The 19,026-nt window shown below is 33.6% G+C and overlaps 2 protein-coding genes across 2 annotated transcripts in view; both read left to right on the forward strand.

Annotated features, from left to right (window-relative positions):
- The window catches only part of LOC120073122 (beta-catenin-like protein 1), a 16,029-nt gene extending 1,453 nt beyond the window's left edge, over positions 1-14,576 (forward strand). The window contains exons 2-8 of the mRNA XM_039025748.1: positions 2,424-2,508; positions 3,298-3,394; positions 3,513-3,576; positions 3,651-3,707; positions 5,057-5,094; positions 5,342-5,423; positions 14,328-14,576. Of these exons, the coding sequence (XP_038881676.1) occupies positions 2,424-2,508; positions 3,298-3,394; positions 3,513-3,576; positions 3,651-3,707; positions 5,057-5,094; positions 5,342-5,423; positions 14,328-14,417 (513 nt within the window). The 3' untranslated portion in view covers positions 14,418-14,576. The remainder of the gene's footprint in view (positions 1-2,423; positions 2,509-3,297; positions 3,395-3,512; positions 3,577-3,650; positions 3,708-5,056; positions 5,095-5,341; positions 5,424-14,327) is intronic.
- Positions 8,562-14,321, forward strand: LOC120073123 (uncharacterized mitochondrial protein AtMg00810-like). Its single transcript, XM_039025749.1, has 3 exons — positions 8,562-12,521; positions 12,613-12,676; positions 12,748-14,321. Exons 1-3 carry the CDS (start codon positions 12,203-12,205, stop codon positions 12,986-12,988), a joined length of 624 nt encoding a protein of 207 aa, XP_038881677.1. The 5' UTR covers positions 8,562-12,202; the 3' UTR covers positions 12,989-14,321.
- Positions 14,577-19,026: the final 4,450 nt, after the last annotated feature.

Raw genomic sequence — 19,026 nt, forward strand, 5'->3', positions numbered from 1 at the left:
AGGAGAGAGAGAGAGAGATCACTCCATTCTTATCTGAATTTTCTCTTTAATGGAATATTGTTTCTTAAAATATAACTGGAAAAGGCACATGATATGTGAATGAACTAGAGAAGGCCCTGAAGTTCTTGGGTTCTTAGCGAGGCTGATATTGTTGATTGGTTGTGATCTGGAAAATAAGTATTTTTTTTCATTAAACATTAGCAATTCATGCTGCAGTGTGATTAAATTGGAGAAAAAGAAAGTCGTTTCTCCTTATTCCACTACTTTACTTTACAATCTTTTAAACTCTCTTATTCCATCACAATGGGATCAGATTCACTGGTTTGGACAATCATTGGTCAAGTTCCTGCCAATCCCCCTTGAATCATAAGCTTTTCAAGAAAAGGCAGATTTTAATGGGGAACTTGTTGGCTACAGAAAATTTCAAAACAAATATAGGTTGGTTTGTTGGGGTATCTACCTTGTATAGTGAACTGAGAAGTTAAAGAAGTTTACCAGATCCTTTTAGAGTAAATAAGTTAGGCTGTAACTGCCTTTTGGGAAATAGTTGATGTATTCTTAGGAAACTTTTGCCCTAGCAACGCAAATGATGGTAAGGCAAGAGTTTGGAAAGTTCAAGAGGATGTAGAATCAGGTATAAAGATGTAGAGATACTTTGTACAAGTTGTGAATGAAAGTTTGGGTGAAAAGAACCTCTGGGGAAAACGTGGGCAGATTTGAAGGAACAAAGATGGAGGAGGAGAAAGAAATGAAAAGCTATTTTGCCGAAATTGAATGGATACATGCCTAAGTTCTTATTACAAGGGTTTATTTCCATGAGAGATAGTATGAGATCTGAGGTTTGAGTGGTAGTGAGGCTTAAGCCTTTTTTTGGACATTGGTTGATGTTCACCAGGCCTTTTTGTAATTATGATCTTGGTTTGATTTTTTTGGATTGGAGTCCCATTCTGTAGTGAGTTCTTAGACTCTAGTTGTTGTTGGACTTGTTTTTTCATGTGCCCTTGTAAACTTTTTCATTTTCCTTGATGAAACTTGGTTTCTTTTTTAAAAAAAAAAATTGTATGGTTAACCCATTCATGTTAGCAGTGAAGATTGTCTCCATTTAGTTGCTTGGAGTAGTCAGCTAAGAGTACTTAGATAGACCATGGTTTGTTGAGGGTTTTACAAAATTTCGTTTTAGTGCTTTGGTTACTCATCAGATGAGTAGGCTTTCTTTTAAATCACAGTTATATGTTATTTATTATTGATTTTTTAATAATAATGCAGATACTTAGCTGCATTACATGATTCTCTTTGACCACCTTCCACTGATTTAGAATTGTGTGTTATTTGAGTTGAGTCTAGACATTGATGGTCTAGGTCCCTCCACCCCACCATCTCTATAGTAAAAGGACCATCAAAAGTGATGCGTTCTTTTAGGCAGAGGACCTGTATAACATATTTTGGAAATTTTGCTAAAGCTTGTGACGCTTTTATTTTTTATGCTTTTGAGTGGGCATAATTCTCCTTCGTCTATAGTTTTGGGGTATTCTATTGCCCTCTCACTGATAGGGAATCATAGGATGTTGTCTCTCTACTCCGCTTTTGAGTAATTGTTTTGTTGTTCATGGGAGGGGGGATTCTCATCTCTAGGATGTTTTCTTCCAATTCTCTCTTTTTTCTTCAGAGGACTGCCTCGCTTTGAGTTTTTACCTAGTAGGTCTTACATGGAAAAGTGAACACTTCAGACCATGTAGAGATACACTCTTCCTTCGTTCTGGGGCCTTAGTGTTGCTCTCTTCAGCTTGCAGAGATGCATTAAAGAATCTCGACCAGATTCTCTAAAGTTGCCATTATGTCAACTTGATATGGAGCAGAGTCTTGGATGTCTTTGGAGCCTCATTAGTTTGGAGAAGGGATTGTAAGCATAATGGAGGAGGTTATGCATTTCTCCCCTTCCAAGGAGAAGGGCCTAATTCAATGGGAGACTTGCTTCTTCACTATTATTTGGGGAATTTTGTGTGATAGTAATGATGTATATTTTAGAGGTGTGGAGAGATCTAATGGGAGTTGTAGGAGGTTATTAGGTTTAGTGTTGTCTCTTATGGGCCTTAGTGGTACTGGTTAAGGCTTTTTGTAATTATCAACCAGGTTTTATTCTTTTAGATTGAAGATTTTCTTTTAGTTCTTTGGACTTCCTTTTTGTAGGGCTTTCTTTTTTGTAATTTTCAACCAGGTTTTTATGCCTGTGTGCATTCTTTTGTTTCCCTCGATGAAAGCTCCATTTCTTATTAAAAAAAAAAAGTATTGTTCCCAACCTAGCTGTCTACTATGGAATTAGGTTTTGATACAAAATGTGAAATTAATGTATAAATCTTTCATTAATATATTTTGCTGTGATATTGTTCCCAAATTTGACTTTCCCAATCATGTTTACTTTGTAGATCCCTTTGAACAAGAAAAACAAGAAAGAGCGATATCAAGAGGAGTTGGAAGAACGTATCGTGTCTCTTATTGCATCGTTATTTGGTAAGCAGGCAAGTGAAATTGTATATATTTTCTTTGCATATTTGTTTATTTAACAAAATTCTGCTCCTTTCTGGCTGTCGCCAAGATATTCCTTCAAGTTATATGATAATCTTTCCAACTTCTAGTATCGGATTTGAACACTATTGAGTTTGGAGTTGGAAAGATTGGTTGTTCCTTAATCCTTAGCATTGAGTTTGTAAGTTATTGTTGTATAGAACTTGAACTGATTTACAATGATAATATTTGACAATTTGGCTTTCTGCAATACCTAAGATACTTCAGTTTGTTAAAGAAGTTTTGTTGAGCAAAAGCAAAACAGTGGTTGCTGTTTTTTGTTCCTTTGTCTCGCAATGTGTTTGGCTGGCTTGGTAGACCTGCCTTATATTTAAATGAATACTGATGCTAAAACTGTCAGGAGTAAAGGATTAAAAAAAGGGAAAAAAAAGTACAAGTCTTTTTAATAATGCTTGATCACGTAAATAGTGCTGGAGAAACAATTGGTACATCATATGTTTCGTTCATGAAATTGTATGATGCTTTACAGTGATTTTATATTTACAGTGCTTAAAAATATGGTTGGCATCATTTTTTTATGTTCTCAAAATGCTGTTACATTTTTAAGCTGTTTACTTATTAGATGCTCATCTCTTAACACATTAATATGTATCTGTTATAAGGGCTGATCATATTCCAGTTTATATTTTTTCGAAATTGATGGTTTCTTTCCTTTTTCATCTATTATGCTTTCTCCGATTCTTAGTTTCAACTAATGTTCCTTGATCGTATCAGGTGGTATTTTGAGGGGTACTAGGAAGGAAAGGTTATTGAGTAAATTTGTTGAAAATGAGTGTGAAAAGATAGACCGGCTGATGGAACTCTACTTAAGGTGGGTTTGCGTTCAATTCTATTTCTTTGGTATTCCTACTGTTCAGAGATGAAGTCCTTTATTTATTTCCTTTAACAAGTGAGAATCTGGTATGATTAATGATAGTTTTATTTTGTAGATATTCTGACAGAGTCAAAGTGGAGATGGAGCGGCTAAACCAGATCGAACTCGATGATTTAGAGGTTCCTTATGATTCATATTTAATCTCTTACATTTTATAAGTTAGTTTATGCGCTAAGATGACCTAAAATTGCAGATGGATGAAGAAGAAAAGTACAATCGTAAATTAGAATCTGGACTTTATACCCTTCAGGTTTGTCTTCTTGATTGATGTTTCATTAGCATCAGAGCTTCTTATTCAATGGACTTTGATGATTGGTACCTACATTAATGTTAGGTTATTGTAACAAGAGACGTGTAATGTCTCAGTCTTTGTGGATGGATGTGAGTTGTTTCACTCGATATTGTGCTGTATAAGCAGGGGATTAACTCCTTCAGAAAGCTTTTTTATTCATCAAATGCTACGACAGCATGTCTGCTAAATAGTATTTAACAACAATTTATAAGAATTTTGATTAGGTAGCTTGTAATATTAAGATTGTTGTGCAACATTTTATGGACCTGTGATTATTAAGGAGCAACTTCATTTATCCTATAGAAACAAGCTACGCTCGAAAATAGTGCAAGAGAAAATGAGGATAAATAACTTCTAGAATGAATTAAGCCAAACATGTTTTCACAGATAATACGGATTTTAACTGTATGATATCTTCTCCATGATACAGTTTTTAAGAACTTCCAGCCAGATCTATATCTTACACTTAAACCAGCATTATCCTTGGGCCCAATGTTTCATAAAATTAATTTATTAAACTTTACTTTTTTATTATTATTATTTTGATAACTGGAGTTGGAGCTTTGCTCTCCTATACCCAGGTCTACCCCAAGGCTCGGATCTGGAGACATCGAGGGTTTTTTTATATTAAGCTCACCTGATTTGAACTTGGGATCTCTATGCTATAATGGACCAAGAGACCCCAAGCCCTTGCCAACAGGATGCCCGTTGAAGTCTAAGTTTTAAATTTGATTACCCATACTTTAGACATGCCAACGTTTCATTCTTTAGCATTGAAATATTTTATTGGCTAAATATCACGCGCAAGTTTTGCGGTTTTGTTTTTGGCTTGAGGGCATCTTATCCTTCTGCTTGATAGTTTTCTTTCTTTCCCTTTTTTTTCTTGTTTTAATCTTTGTTTTCAAAGTTCCATTGACCAAAAAAAAAAAAAAAAATCTAAACATTTGAATACTTTGTGGAGATGAAGCAAAATCTATGCAGGGATATCATTCATATTTCAGCATTAATTAAAGTATATAGTCTTAGCTGGAAAATTTTTTAATGTCCATTATAATGTTTTATTATCTAATAAAGTTTTTATTGATAAAAAAAATACGAAAAATAGTCTATACATAAATATTGTGCGCATTAGCTTAGGAAATTCAAATTGAAAGTTGAAGGAGGGAAATTTGAAATTCATTTAAAGGTGGGAGATATGAATAGCTTAGAAGATAAATATGGTCTAATCGAGTATTCAAAAATTTGAAATTCTTTACATTATTAATCATTTTCAATACTGGGTATAACATTAATCCTTGTTCTTGCAGTTGATTGCTGTTATTTTGGGACATCTATGGTGCTCTGAGTAAGTGTTGCATCCAACTACATTAATGATGTTCTCATTTTATGTTTCTTTTTATTTTTTTTCCCCCAAGAAAAAAAAAAATTGAAATGTATCGAACAGTGGTTTCTTGTTTTCAACTCTTTCTTTTTTTATGAGAAAATAAAAAAAATAACAAAAAGGAAAAAGAAATGAGAAACGAGAACATAACCTAAAGGTCTCTTTGATATTCTGTTTCATTTGATTGTCTTGATTTGTTTGTTTCTTGTAGACACTCTCAAATGAGAGCAAGAATTGAATTATTACTCAAGCAACAAAAACTCACTAGGCAGGACGTCAAGAGCATTCTTCAGGTCTGCCTCTCACTGGGCTTTTTTTACATCTCCAATTTTTATATATATTATTTTAGTTTATTTCCTGAAGGGTGAGTATGATGTTTAAGCCATATGATGGTAAGATAGGGCCTTTTTGACATACAATTTGGATTCTTTTTATGTTTTTTAAACTAACTGAATCTAATAGATTCAACTAGTATCTATTTGGCATATTTGTTTTTGGAACTTGTATTTGGATTGTGTTCCATATAGTGGAAATTATGAAAACAACATTTTTATGTTGTTAGCATATTCTAAATTTGAAAATTTAAATTTTAAATGTAGAATTACATAAAAAGATAGAAATTTCTATAAATATATTATTTCATGTATAAACTCATTTTATTATTATTATTTTTTTGTTAAAATTAAAATATGTTTATGTATAACATAATACATTTTAGATCATACAATATTGTAAAATAGTAAGTATATAAAATTTATGACGTAGAACATGTCCATAAACTAATTGATAGAAATGGAGATTCTAACTTAATATTATTTGGTAAGTACCTATGGTCTATAAATGTACTATCAAACACATTTTGAGTAACTTCTCAAATTGGGTTCCAATTTATTAATTCTGTTGCCAAATACACCTTCGAAAACACTGACAGCACGCCATACGATTCTGTATTTCATTGACTTCCTTATTTATTTAGTAAATCCCTTGTTTTCAAATTTATGCTTTTAGATCACTAACCAAATGCACCCTTATATATCCACTTATTTCTTCTTTTTGGTCTTTAGAGAAGTTGCTCCTTATGAACTAGGTTGTTCTTTGTTGCGTTTCTTGCTTTATCTCTTCTTCTACAGAACTTTTTTTTTTTTTTTTTTTTTTTTTTTTTTTTTTTTTTGTTCCATTCAAATCAAAACATTCTTCCTATAAATCCAGTATATTGATTAGAGAGATGCCTTTTAATTATCATAATTCTTTTTGTTTCATAAGAAATTAATTATTTCATTGAAATTATGAAGTATGCAAAAGGCAAGCAGAAGCCAAGTTATATAAAAGGACCTATACAAAGGAGGAAATGGTATTATTATGATGAAAATGTTGAGAGAGAGGACCAAGTGGAAGAAAGATATTCAAAATCATCCCAAAATTTCTTTGAAGAACTTCCAATCTCTTCTAAATCTTTCAGTTTCACTTTCTTTAGATAGTCCAAATGGTCCAAAGCCAAGTCCTCATCTCTCCTAATCCCCAATTTATTAGTAAGATCTCTGCCCATTCCCTCCTAAGCCACACCTACTTGTATTTCCTCATGTCCTCTAGTTACTTCCGTTAGATTCTCATTTCTCCCTTTCCTTACCTCACACGTGTGCATCTACCAGTTTTCTAGTTCTCCTCTCATAAGTTGGGTGTATTTGAGGCTTATCAATACCTCGTCCGAATAGAGCCAACTTGTTCTCCAAGTGGAAGTCAAGAAATTACAAAGCCATGCAACAAGTGGCAAGGGCGAACTATTCTTTTGTCTATTACTGAAGGTGGATGTTGAAAAATTGTTGAGCTTAGTCTTCTGACTCTAAAGTGGCCTTCTTGGTGGACATGCCTCAAATTTCCCGTTGATGACTTCCATATCTACATAACTACATTTCCACAAGCTGACAGCATTGACATGAGGAGACAGCTCCCTGCCCATTCACCGAGGAGTCTTTGTTTGGGAAACTTTAGATCTCCCATTATTTTCTTAAGAACAAAGTTTTGGCCTGTGGGTGGCTCCCCTATTAATCAACTCAACTTCTTCACTGAGGCGGTGAGGCCTACCGTCGCTTTGATCTTTATTGTGCAGGGTGAATCTGACACGATCACATGGTCTGTAATTCTGTATAACCTTGCTACCTTCGATTCTGGTTAGTTAGATAGGATTTTTGGCCAGGTGGTTCAACTTGTCAGCTACTGGGTAGCTTTTTCAAGGTTTCTCTGGAGTTGAGCTTTGGTTTGTTGGGCTTTTTTTATTATTATTTTTTATTTATTTATTTTATTTTTATTTTTATTTTTTTGTTTTTGGGCCATTCTCATTTGATTGTGTGGTGTTGAAAATAAGGGGCTGTGTTGTGAGTTTAGCCCAAGAGTATTTTAATACTTTATTTTGCCCCAATTTTTCCTTTTTTGTATTAGAGCTTGCTAGAGCCTATGTATATCTCTATCCTCTCTTATATTGTGTAGAGTTGAAAGTAATAAAAAGTGACTTTCTATCGTGGTTTTCTCCCAGTACTAGGGTTTCCACGTAAACCTTGTGTTCCCTATCTCTATCTTTTAATATGGTATCAGAGCATGGTGACGAAACCCTAGCCGTTGTCGACAAAAACCAACCGGTGCAAGACAACTTCAAGGCTTCATCAACCTCGCTTCTGCCACCCCAACAACGGCTGTCACAGCCACCGCCACCGTCAAGACCGCCGCTGCTGCTGCCACTGTTGTTGCCATCCAAGTTGCTGTAGATTGGCACCTCCAATCCCTTCATATTGGTTCGACAATCGTGCTACTGCCGCCACCCCCTAGTGCCGCCTACCCTAACGCCGACTATCCTAGTGTTGGCCACCTAAGTGACGCCAACCCCATGGGTATTCCTACTGCCGATAGTCAAAAAATCTATTTTGAAACGGGTGAGTCGTCATCATACCACGGTGGACAGCAACCAGCCGCGACTGCCAGCCGCGTCGTCAACTCTTTTCCCCACATGCAGCCACCTCCAAGCTTCCTTCAACATATGCCTGCTAGCCATGATAATTCAGGTTCGATGGGTTTGTCTCCGGTAGTGATTCAACAACAGTTGGCTAACCTTCAAGCAAGTTTTCAACAATAGATTGCTGCCCTTGGTGCTTCCACCAACTTCCAATCGAATCCCGTAAATTAGGGGTGGAAACGGTTCGGTTTGGTGGTCAAACCGAACCGAATTTTTTAAAATGTGAAACTGAACTGAATTTTTTAAAATGTGAAACCGAACCAAACCGATTTATTAGTTCAAACCAAACCGCATATATGCAATTCGGTTCGATTTCAAATTCGGTTTTGGCATTTTTAAAAAATCCATGTTATATATTTTTTTTAATTAAAAACGGTTCGGTTCGGTTCGGTTTTGTTTTAAATTCGGTTTTATTCTTTAAATTAAAAGCGGTTCGGTTTTACTCTTTTTTTAAATATATATATTAGTTAAAAACGGTTTGGTTTGGTTTCAAATTCGGTTTTTGAAAGTGAAACCGAACTGAACCGAATTAATTCGGTTTCAAAATTTTTTCAAACCGGATCAAACCGCATTTTTCGGTTTCATTGAGTTTTTGGTTCGGTTCGGTTCGGTTTTAGAAACGGTTCGGTTTTTGCGGTTTGAATGACCACCTCTATCGTAAATCCTGATTTATCTTCCGGTCGATCGATGTATTCAGAGAATCCGATAACCGCTTTTTCTACTTTACCTACAACAAATTATTTGTCTGGATCTATAGTAAATTCTACAGGACTCATTACTAGAGAAAAGTTGAAGGCCCTCGAGGGGCATCACAAATTTGGGTATCTAACTAGTGAGATGCCAAGACCTAGACCAGGAGATCCTTAAGCGCATTTGGAAAGGAGAAGACTCCCTGGTTTGTTCTTTGTTGATTAATAGTATGGAACTACAGATAGGAAAACCCTTACTGTATGCTGCAACTGCTCGGGATATCTAGGATGCAATTCAAAAATTATACTTTAAGAGGCAAAATGTGTCCTGTTTGTACACTCTGTGTAAACAGGTTCACGAGTCCAAACAAGGAATGATGGATGTTACTTCCTACTTTAACAAGTTGTCCCTAATCTGGCAGGAGATGGATCTATGTCGTGAAATTGTCTGGAATTGTCCATCTGGCGGTGTTCAATATTCGAAAATTGAGGAAGTTGATCGTGTTTATGATTTTCTTGTTGGTCTGAACTCCAAGTTTGATGCAGTGCACAGCTGAATACTGGGACAGAGACCAATACTTTTTCGTATGCAAGTGTGCTCTGAGGTTCGTTTAGAGGAAGATAGATCGAGTGCTATGAACAACACTACTGTTTCTGCTATTGATTCTACTATGTTTATTGCAAAATTATCTGGATCTGATGGTGACAAGCAAAATAGAAAACCGCCTCCTGTTTGTGAGCACTGCAAGAAACCTTGGCATACAAAGGATCAGTATTGGAAGTTACATGGCCGACCCTCGAATGGCAGACGTTGTCCTTCGAATGACGAGTCCAATCCTGGGCGGGCACTTGTGAGTGAATCTACGAGTGTTGCTTCATAGTCACAACCTCAGTGAATTGCCAGCGTGACCCTGGTGTTGTTGAGGTCGTTGGGGCTATTGTCCAATCAGATACTTCTCAGCTTTTAAATCTCCTCAGTATCAATGACAAGAAACCATGGATACTTGTTTCAGGAGCTATACAGATCATTTAACTGGATCATTTGATCATTTTCTCTCATATCTTCCGAGTGCTGGTAATGAAAAGATTCGGATTGCAGATGGGTCATATTTCTTTTATTGCCGGAAAGCGTCATATTTCTCCTTTTGAGGGTTTAACTTTACAGAATGTGTTGCATGTACCCAAAATATTTTACAATTTACTATCTATTAGTAAGATAACTAAAGATTTGAACTATCAAGTTGCCTTCTCACCAGATAATGTTTTCTTTCAGAATTTGAGCTTGGAGACGACGATTGGCACTGCCCGATACGATAGGGGCTCTATTTCCTTGATGATGATGCTTCTTTTAGGAACTGTTATAGGACTAGTTTGTTGTCTTCTTATTTTCCTACTTCTAAAAAGGATTGTATGTTGTGGCATTTTTGCCTTGGTCATCCAAATTTCCAATATATGAAATATTTATTTCATCATTAATTTCATAACGTTGATATCGCATCTTTGTCTTGTGATGTGTGTATTCGTGCAAAACAGCATTGAGTCACCTTTTTCTTCTCAACCCTACAGACCTTCCCAACCATTCACACTTATCCATAGTGATGTTTGGGGTCCCTCAAATATTACTACCTCTTCTAGGAAACGTTGGTTTGTGACATTTATTGATGATCACACTCGTCTTACATGGATGTTTCTCCTCATTGATAAATCTGAGGTGCCATCGATATTCCAACAACTTTACACTATGGTAGAGACTCAATTTAACACCAAAATTGCTATTTTTCGTAGTGATAATGGTCGTGAGTTCTTTAACAACACCTTTCATGAGTTTTTGTCTTTTAAAGGCATTGTCCATCAAAGCTCCTGTGCTTATATCCCTCAACATAATGGGGTGGCTGAAAGAAAATATCGTCACCTTCTTGAAGTTGCACGATCTCTCATGCTGTCTACTTCCCTTCCATCTTACTTATAGGGGGATGTTGTTTTGACTGCAACCCATCTTATTAATTGAATGCTTTCCTGTGTCCTCCAACTCTAAAGTCCTCTTGAATGCTTCAAAGAGTCATATCCAACAACGCGCCTTATTCCTGATGTTCCCCTTCGGGTGTTTGGATGCACTGCCTTTGTCCATAGTCATGGCCCTAAGCCGAACTAAATTTACCCCTTGTGCTAAAAAATGTGTCTTTGTTGGGTATCCCCTTCACTAGCGAGGTTATAAATATTTCCATCCATCTTTACGGAAGTACTTCATCTCCATGGATGTAATATTTTTTGAGGATAAACCTTTCTTACCTGTTAGTCCTCCTCAGGGGGAGAATCCTAGTAAAGAGACTAACTAATCCACATCTTCGGTTCCTACTGACCTTCCTGAACCCATCTTGAGTGTGCATGACACTGTCCTACCCACTAAACAAGCCCCTTAGATAATGTGTACTATAGGAAGAATCTCAGAAAGGAAATAGTGCCACCTATTGTTCTATCGACTCTGGTCCATGAATTGGAACCAACACAAGCTCAAGGTACTACTATTCCTAATAATACCGACGTGTGTGTTGAGGATGATATTGTTGATTTGGTTGAGAATAACAGGGTTGCAAGCAGTGATGAGACTTTGGAAGAAACACAAGAAGGTGAGACTCTACCTCAGGTGGTTAAACGTGACCAACGTCCCATTACTGATGAGGGGTCAGACAAAATAGGGGAGTACGATGCCTCCTTTGACATGCCCATTGCTTTAAGAAAGGGCACCAGGTCGTGCACTAAGTACCCCATGCATAGCTTTCTATCTTATAGTAATATGTTTTCTGAGTTCAGAGCGTTCACTACTAGCCTGGATACAGTAACAATATCAAAAAACATACATATGACCATGGAAGTTCCTGAGTGGAAGGCTGCCGTCATGGAAGAAATGAGAGCTCTTGAAAAGAATAATATGTGGGACCATGTGGCTCCTCCTAAAGGGCATAAAACAGTTGGGTAAAAATAGGTGTTTACTTTGAAGTATAAATCTGATAGAACTTTTGACAGATACAAGGCCAGACTTGTAGCAAAAGGGTTTACTCAAACTTATGGGATAGATTATTCTGAGACTTTCTCTCCGGTAGCGAAGTTAAATACAGTTCGAGTCCTTTTTGTGGTAGCTAATAAAGACTGGTCTCTCCATCAACTTGATGTGAAAAATGCATTTCTGAATGGTGAATTAGAAGAGGTTTATATAAGTTCTCCTAGTTTTGAAACTCAGTTTGATCATCAGGTTTGTAAACTAAGGAAGTCTTTGTATGGTTTGAAATAGTCCCCTAGAGTGTGGTTTGACAGGTTTATTACCTTTGTTAAGTCCCAATGTTTTACTCAGGGACACTCTGATCACACATTTTTCACAAAAATGTCAGTATCAGGGAAAATTGTTGTTCTAATTGTGTGTGTGGATGATATTGTCTTGTCAGGAGATGATACTGTTGAGATTATCAGGCTGAAAAAGAAAATGACTAACGAGTTTGTGATTAAGGATCTTGGGAATCTAAAGTATTTCCTTGAAATGGAGGTGGCAAGATCAAGAGAAGGGATCTCTATCTCTCAACGGAAATACACTCTTGACCGGTTAAAAGAAATGAGTATGATTGGATGTAGACCTGCTGACAGTCCTGTAGAATTCAATGCTAAACTGGGAGATTTGTTGACAAAGTTCCTATTGATAAAGACAGGTACCAACATCTAGTGGGAAAATTGATTTACTTATCCCACACTAGATCAAATCTTTCCTATGCTGTCAATGTTGTTAGTCAGTTTATGCAGGTATCCTACGAGGAACATATGGAAGCTGTGAATCGGATTCTGAGATATTTGAAAACGACTCGAGGTAAAGGTCTAATGTTCAGGAAAACTGAAGGCTTATATCGACTCTAATTGGGCAGGATCTGTTATTGACAGAAAATCTACCTCTGGATACTGTACTTTTGTGTGGGGTAACCTAGTTACTTGGAGAAGTACGAAGCAAGGTGGTGTTGCTAGAAGTAGTGTTGAAGCAGAATACAAAGCTATGAGTTTGGGAATCTGTGAAGAAATCTGGTTGAAGAAAGTTCTTTATGATCTTCATCAAGATAGTGATTTACCTATGAAATTCTATTGTGATAACAAAGCGGCTGTAAGCATAGCCAACAATCCTGTGTAACATGGTAGAACAAAACATGTGAAGATCGATAGACACTTTGTAAAAGAGAAACTGGACAATAATAGTATCCGTATTCCTTACATTTCATCTAGTCAATAAGTTGATATTTTCACAAGGATTACTAAGGTAGAGCTTTGACTCTTGTGTTAGCAAGTTGGGTTTGATTGACATCTACGCCCCAACTTAAGGGGGAGTGTTGAAAATAAGAGGCTGTGTTGTGAGTTTAGCCCCAAGGGTATTTTAGTACTTTATTTTATCCTAGTTTTTCCTTTTCTGTATTAGGGCTTGCTAGAGCTATATATCTTGGTCATCTCTTGTATTGTGTAGAGTTGAAAGTAATAAAAAGTAATTTTTTATCGTGGTTTTTCTCCTTGTACTAGGGTTTCCACGTAAATCTTGTGTTCCCTATCTCTATCTTTTAATAATGTGTTTCAAGATCTTGTTATGTTTCCCGTCTTTTTTTTCCCCTCCTTGTATCCCTTAACATTTTCCTTTTTCATTATCAATGAGTTGTTTCTTGTTCCGAGATAAAAACGTTTTGTCCCTCAGTTTCCTGGTCTACTTACTCCAACACCTTCTGCCATGGTTGTCAGTGCAGTTAAAGTAGGTCCTATGGCAGCTTTTCCCTTGTCCATCTATATTGGCTGCTGATTCTGTCTGGTGAAACACGTCAACCTTCCTCTTCATATTCGTTTCATCAACTGGTGCATCCCGTCCCACATCAATTGAATTTCATTCTCCAAGTGTTTTGCACAAAATTCTCCTCAACAAATTCTAGATGATTCTCCCTCTTGCTTTGTAGCCTACCACTTCGACGAAACTCAAGCGCAATTGTACAAAACAAGTAGTCACAAACAAATGGAGGATTCAAAAGCTCTTGATCTCCTGCTAGTTCCTCAATCTACTAGAAATATCTGTTTATAGCCTTCAAAACTCACCGATACTTGATTCTGAATTTCCGACACGAGGTGGAATTGTGGCAGTTTAACTTTCCTATAAATAAACGAAGAAGAATTCGTTTATATATATATATATATATATATATATATCATTAATTCAAGCATATGGGGTTGGAGAATTCAAACTTCTAAACTAAGAATTCAAACTTCAAACCTCTTAATTTAGAGTATATGATTAACCAAGTTGAATAATGCTTAGTGCTTAGTTTAAATGTTCTCTGCGATTGTAATCAGTTTTTGACAGATTCATAAAGAAATTCAATTCTACCTGATAATGTTCTCCTGCGATATCGTTTTGGGCAGAGTTTTGTTATTCTTTCAGCAATGATATGTTTTCTTTTAAATGTTCTGAAGTAATCAATTATTTTTGTGAATCAAAGGAGTATCATGACAATATTGGAGATCTTGATGGACCAGAGGAGAAAGAGCGAACACAGGGGAAAATTCAAAAGTTCATCTCTGCTCTTTAATTGTTAACTTACCTTCTTTTCTTGTTTAGATAGTTTTTATGACATTGAATTTGCATACAAAAAGTTCTCTCGGAAGCCATTGTTGGTTTGTATACAGTACATTGTTGTTAACGTGACAAATTTTCCTGCATATAAATTTAGGTTCACTGTATGCTATTATTCCTTTTCCTTTTTCTTTTATTCTTGTTCTTTTTCTTTTTCCTTCTCTCTCAATGTCTGAATGTTAGCAATTGGTGGGTTTCAGACAAAGAAAATGAAATAATAAATGGTATGGAGGAAAATTAAATGCTGGGAAGCATGATAGAAAGGGCAGTAGGAAAATTTATGGATAAATTTTCCACTCTATTTAATGTATACCATCTCAATACCCTTTTAAAAATAGAAGGTGGTTCTACTGACATTTAATGGGGGTCAATTGGGCAGGGGAGTATGGTGGTAGTAGTTCTGGAAATTTTTCGATTAGCAAAATGTGTCAATTTATTTATAATTATTAGTGATGGACAATAATAGATGATGATAGATTACTATCATCTGGTCTATCGGTGATAAACACTAATAAATGTCTATTAGTGTCTATTGGATGACGACATATTTGTTATATTTCTAAAATATTTTTAATAGTTTTGCCATTTAAAACCATTATCCTCTATATATATATATATATTATTTTTAATGTAAATTTAATTTTTTGGTTAAAAATCACTTGTAGGCTTTAAAATTTCATAAAGTTACAATTTAGTTCATGAATTTTGGTTTGTAATGATTTAGTCTTTGTATTTTCTTTTGTAACATTTAATCCTTAAACTTTACTTTGTAATAATTTAGTTTTCATTTTTTAAAATGTGTAATGAATTAATTCCTATTAATTGAAATTAATGTTAAAATTTAATGAAATGTTTTTCATAAATAAATCGATAAACTAATTAAAGACTCAATGTTTTTATATAATGCAAAATCTATACCATAAACTAATAAAAATTGATATCTAATTTTGATAATTTTTCTTATATTGAGGATTAAATTGTTATAAATTTGAAAGTATAAAGACCAAATTGTTACCTATTAAAGTTAAAGATTAAATTGTTATAAAACAAACAGGGATTAAATTGTTACAAACCAAGACTAATTTATAACTATCATAAAAGTATATATATAGGGATCAAAAGTATTTTTTAACCTAATTTTTTAAACAAAAATGTAATGCCTCTAATTACCTAAGGACAACTTTTTTTGGGGAACTAGATGTTTTTGTAATCATGGCTTTCTACGGTAAAATTTCTAATATTATGGTAGTATGTAAAAATTACTCAACAAGAAACATTTAATAATTGTACGAGCTCATAAAATAAAATAATTTAATGATATGTGAAATGTGAAATGGAAGGACTATGTACTATTGTAATATTATAATCTTTAATATTATAATCTTTTTTACATACTTTATGAATAACAATTATTGGACTCATGTTATGTATTAGTTTGGTCCTTTTGATTTTGTTTCATTTTAGTATTTCAATAAATTTTAAATTTAGTATACGCTATTAGTTTATTTTACTTTTTCTTTAAAAGAAAAATAAGTTAGTTTATATTAGCGTTCCAGTTATAAAGTTTAGAAATATATTTTGATGGTGTCTTGGGGATTTTTTTTAATATTGTTTTTTAACTTATTATAATATATACTAGATTTTAAATGTATTAGGAAAATATTGTCTATGATAGCTTCTTAATCGCTTGGATGAGGAGCATTCAAATTGTTTTGAGTCAAAACAATAGCAAATTAAAATTTTTTGCTAAGGGCTTAGTTTAAAATTTCGCAAAACTATGAAAATGAATTAGAAAATTCAAATTACAAATTTAGTTCATGAATTTTAAGTTTTGTCTTATAGATTATTGGACTTTAAAAGTATGAGTTGCTATGAGTTGAGATATGAACTCCACTCAGTGTTTGAGGGTCAATTTTATATGTCACCAATATTTTATTCTCATATCCACTAACAATGCACTCAATCCTCATCACCATCAATGCTCTCGTTGCCCAACTTTGGTGGCCAACTTCGACTATACTTGACCACCGTGTCGACTTCCAATAGTGGCCACCTCTACCAACTTCAACGACCATTATTTTAAATTATCACCACCACAAATTCGGGCTTTGTTGACACATGAGCTTTTTGTTTTGCTGACGCTTGTGACATAAAACCACCAATAAAACCTTAATTTAGAGTTTAAAAATAATTATTAATCTAAAAATACATATTGTTATAAAACGTCAATATATGTTTATAATTAAGTTGATGCACAAAAACATCAATAAAAACACATTTGTTGACACAAAAAGTTCCATCAAAATAGTGATCTCTCGATTTCTTGATTATTTCATAGTATTTTATAGTCATATAACAAAATAAACAAACTTGTATATAAAAACACTTTTAAGGAGTTGCCAAATACATTTGTGTTTTTATTTTAAACAATTTTGAAAAATATTTTTTTCTAAGTTAATCCAAACACAAGCTTGTACCATGACAAAAAAAGATAAGTATGAACTGAAGTTTGGGAGGCTGGAGAAAGTTGTGGAACATATCTATCAAATAGTTGATTTTGATGGACGTTTATATAATTTTATTTATTTATTTTTGTGTAAGTAGACTTGGCCATTTGTTGGCCATATCATATATATATATATATATATATATATATGTTTTGTATCATATAATTGTGCTAATGTGGCATTTGTTACATATTTTTTGTGCCAACTATGTAACATGACACTATTAATTTGGTCATTATAGTACATTTAAATTTTGTGGATATTTCACTTACAATATAAATATAAATTTGTTTTATTCCAATAAATCTAATATAATTTTGTCCAATTTAACTAGAGATATCACAAGCGCACGTTCATAAAATGATAGCTTAAAATTAAGAAAAATAATTGAAATACATAATCCAAAAGTAAACTCTAAACTTCATTTCCCAAAACTTCCAACAATACATGCATACTAAAAAAAATAATAAAACAAAGTACAATCCATAATTTATTTAAAAAACATGTAGAATTATAGAATAAAAAAGTTTTCAAACAAAAATAGTAACCACAAAAAAGAAAAATTATTTATATAAGAGAAAAATGCATAAAATACTTTTGACATATGAACTCAACTCGTCACTCTAAACACCCCAAACACAAATATTTGAATTATACAGGCATATAAACTCCATGCACACATATAATCTCTAAACATATCAACTCAACATAACATCCATAACAACCCCTAAAAGTGTCTACTAGACTTCTAAACTTTCAATTTCATGTTTAGGTTCTTGACATATACTATTTTTTTTTAAAAAAAATTAATTGATCTATTAGATATAAAGTTAAATTTATATCTAATGAAATTTAAACTTTCAATTTTGTGTTTAGTAGATCTATTATTTTAAAAATTATTGAATAGCTAATGACCTATTATTATATTAAACACAAAATATAAAATTCAGAAATTTATTAAACATAAATTAGCATAGACAAATTAAAACTTTAGTTTGTACCTTTTCAAATTCATGAACCAAATAAATACAATTTTAAAACTTAAAAGCTAAACTTGTAATTTAATTCTAAAAATATTTTTTTTGTTCGATATATATAATTCATAGTATTGTTTTTTCTACTACACATTTAAATATGTTATCATGGTCGATATAATAGAACAAAGAAAGAAACTAATTCAAAGGAATTGCATGCAAAAAGATTCAAACTAAGGTGTATTGAAGGGAGATGGAGCATCCTACCACTACATCGAATAACTAAAATGGTTTCGTTTTTATATTTATGGTAAATTTGTCCAAGTCAAAAACTATATTTTTGGAGGTTGTTTTTAAATATAGAAAAATGAACCAAAATATTTATAAAAATATAATAAAATTTTAGAACTATCAATGATAAATGCTGATAGACACTGAAGTATATCAGTGTCTATTAACGTCTATCATTGATAGTTCTAAAACTTTGCTATATTTTGTAAGTATTTTCAACCGTTTTACCATTTAAAATAATTTCTCATTTTTAGGTGCGCTAGCATTGTGTTTGAAGAAGTGAGGCGACCTATATTGGTTGAGGATGGTAGACTAATATAGGTATATCAAGTTAGAGCCATAAATTTTTATGGGGAGGAGTAGTAATCGATATTCTAATTTCTAACTTTGTCTTTAGAAACAAGGAGGGGCAAATCAGATAAAAAACTTTCAAAGTCTATAAATCTTTCTATCTAAATTTTTGCATCAAAGATGACATCTCTTTCCTTATTCACTCCTAGAGAATAAGAAACGTTTAGTTCAAGTGATAAGATTACAAGTGTTACCTTTTATATATGTATTATTAAATAATATACAAGATTCAAACTTCTAATTTTTGATCGATGATATATGTTTTAACTAGTTTGATTTATGCAAGTGAACAATTATTACCTTAATTAGATATCGTTTAATCATGTATGATCTGATGGACCCTATTTTTGTTTATTTGATTTTATTTTAAAGAGGAATATATTGAGAAGAAAAAAAAATCAAGTACAAGGAAAGTCTTCAGACAAAGCAAATGACACATGAT

The sequence above is a fragment of the Benincasa hispida genome, chromosome 3, assembly GCF_009727055.1.
Source record: "Benincasa hispida cultivar B227 chromosome 3, ASM972705v1, whole genome shotgun sequence".
Classification (NCBI taxonomy): domain Eukaryota; kingdom Viridiplantae; phylum Streptophyta; class Magnoliopsida; order Cucurbitales; family Cucurbitaceae; genus Benincasa; species Benincasa hispida.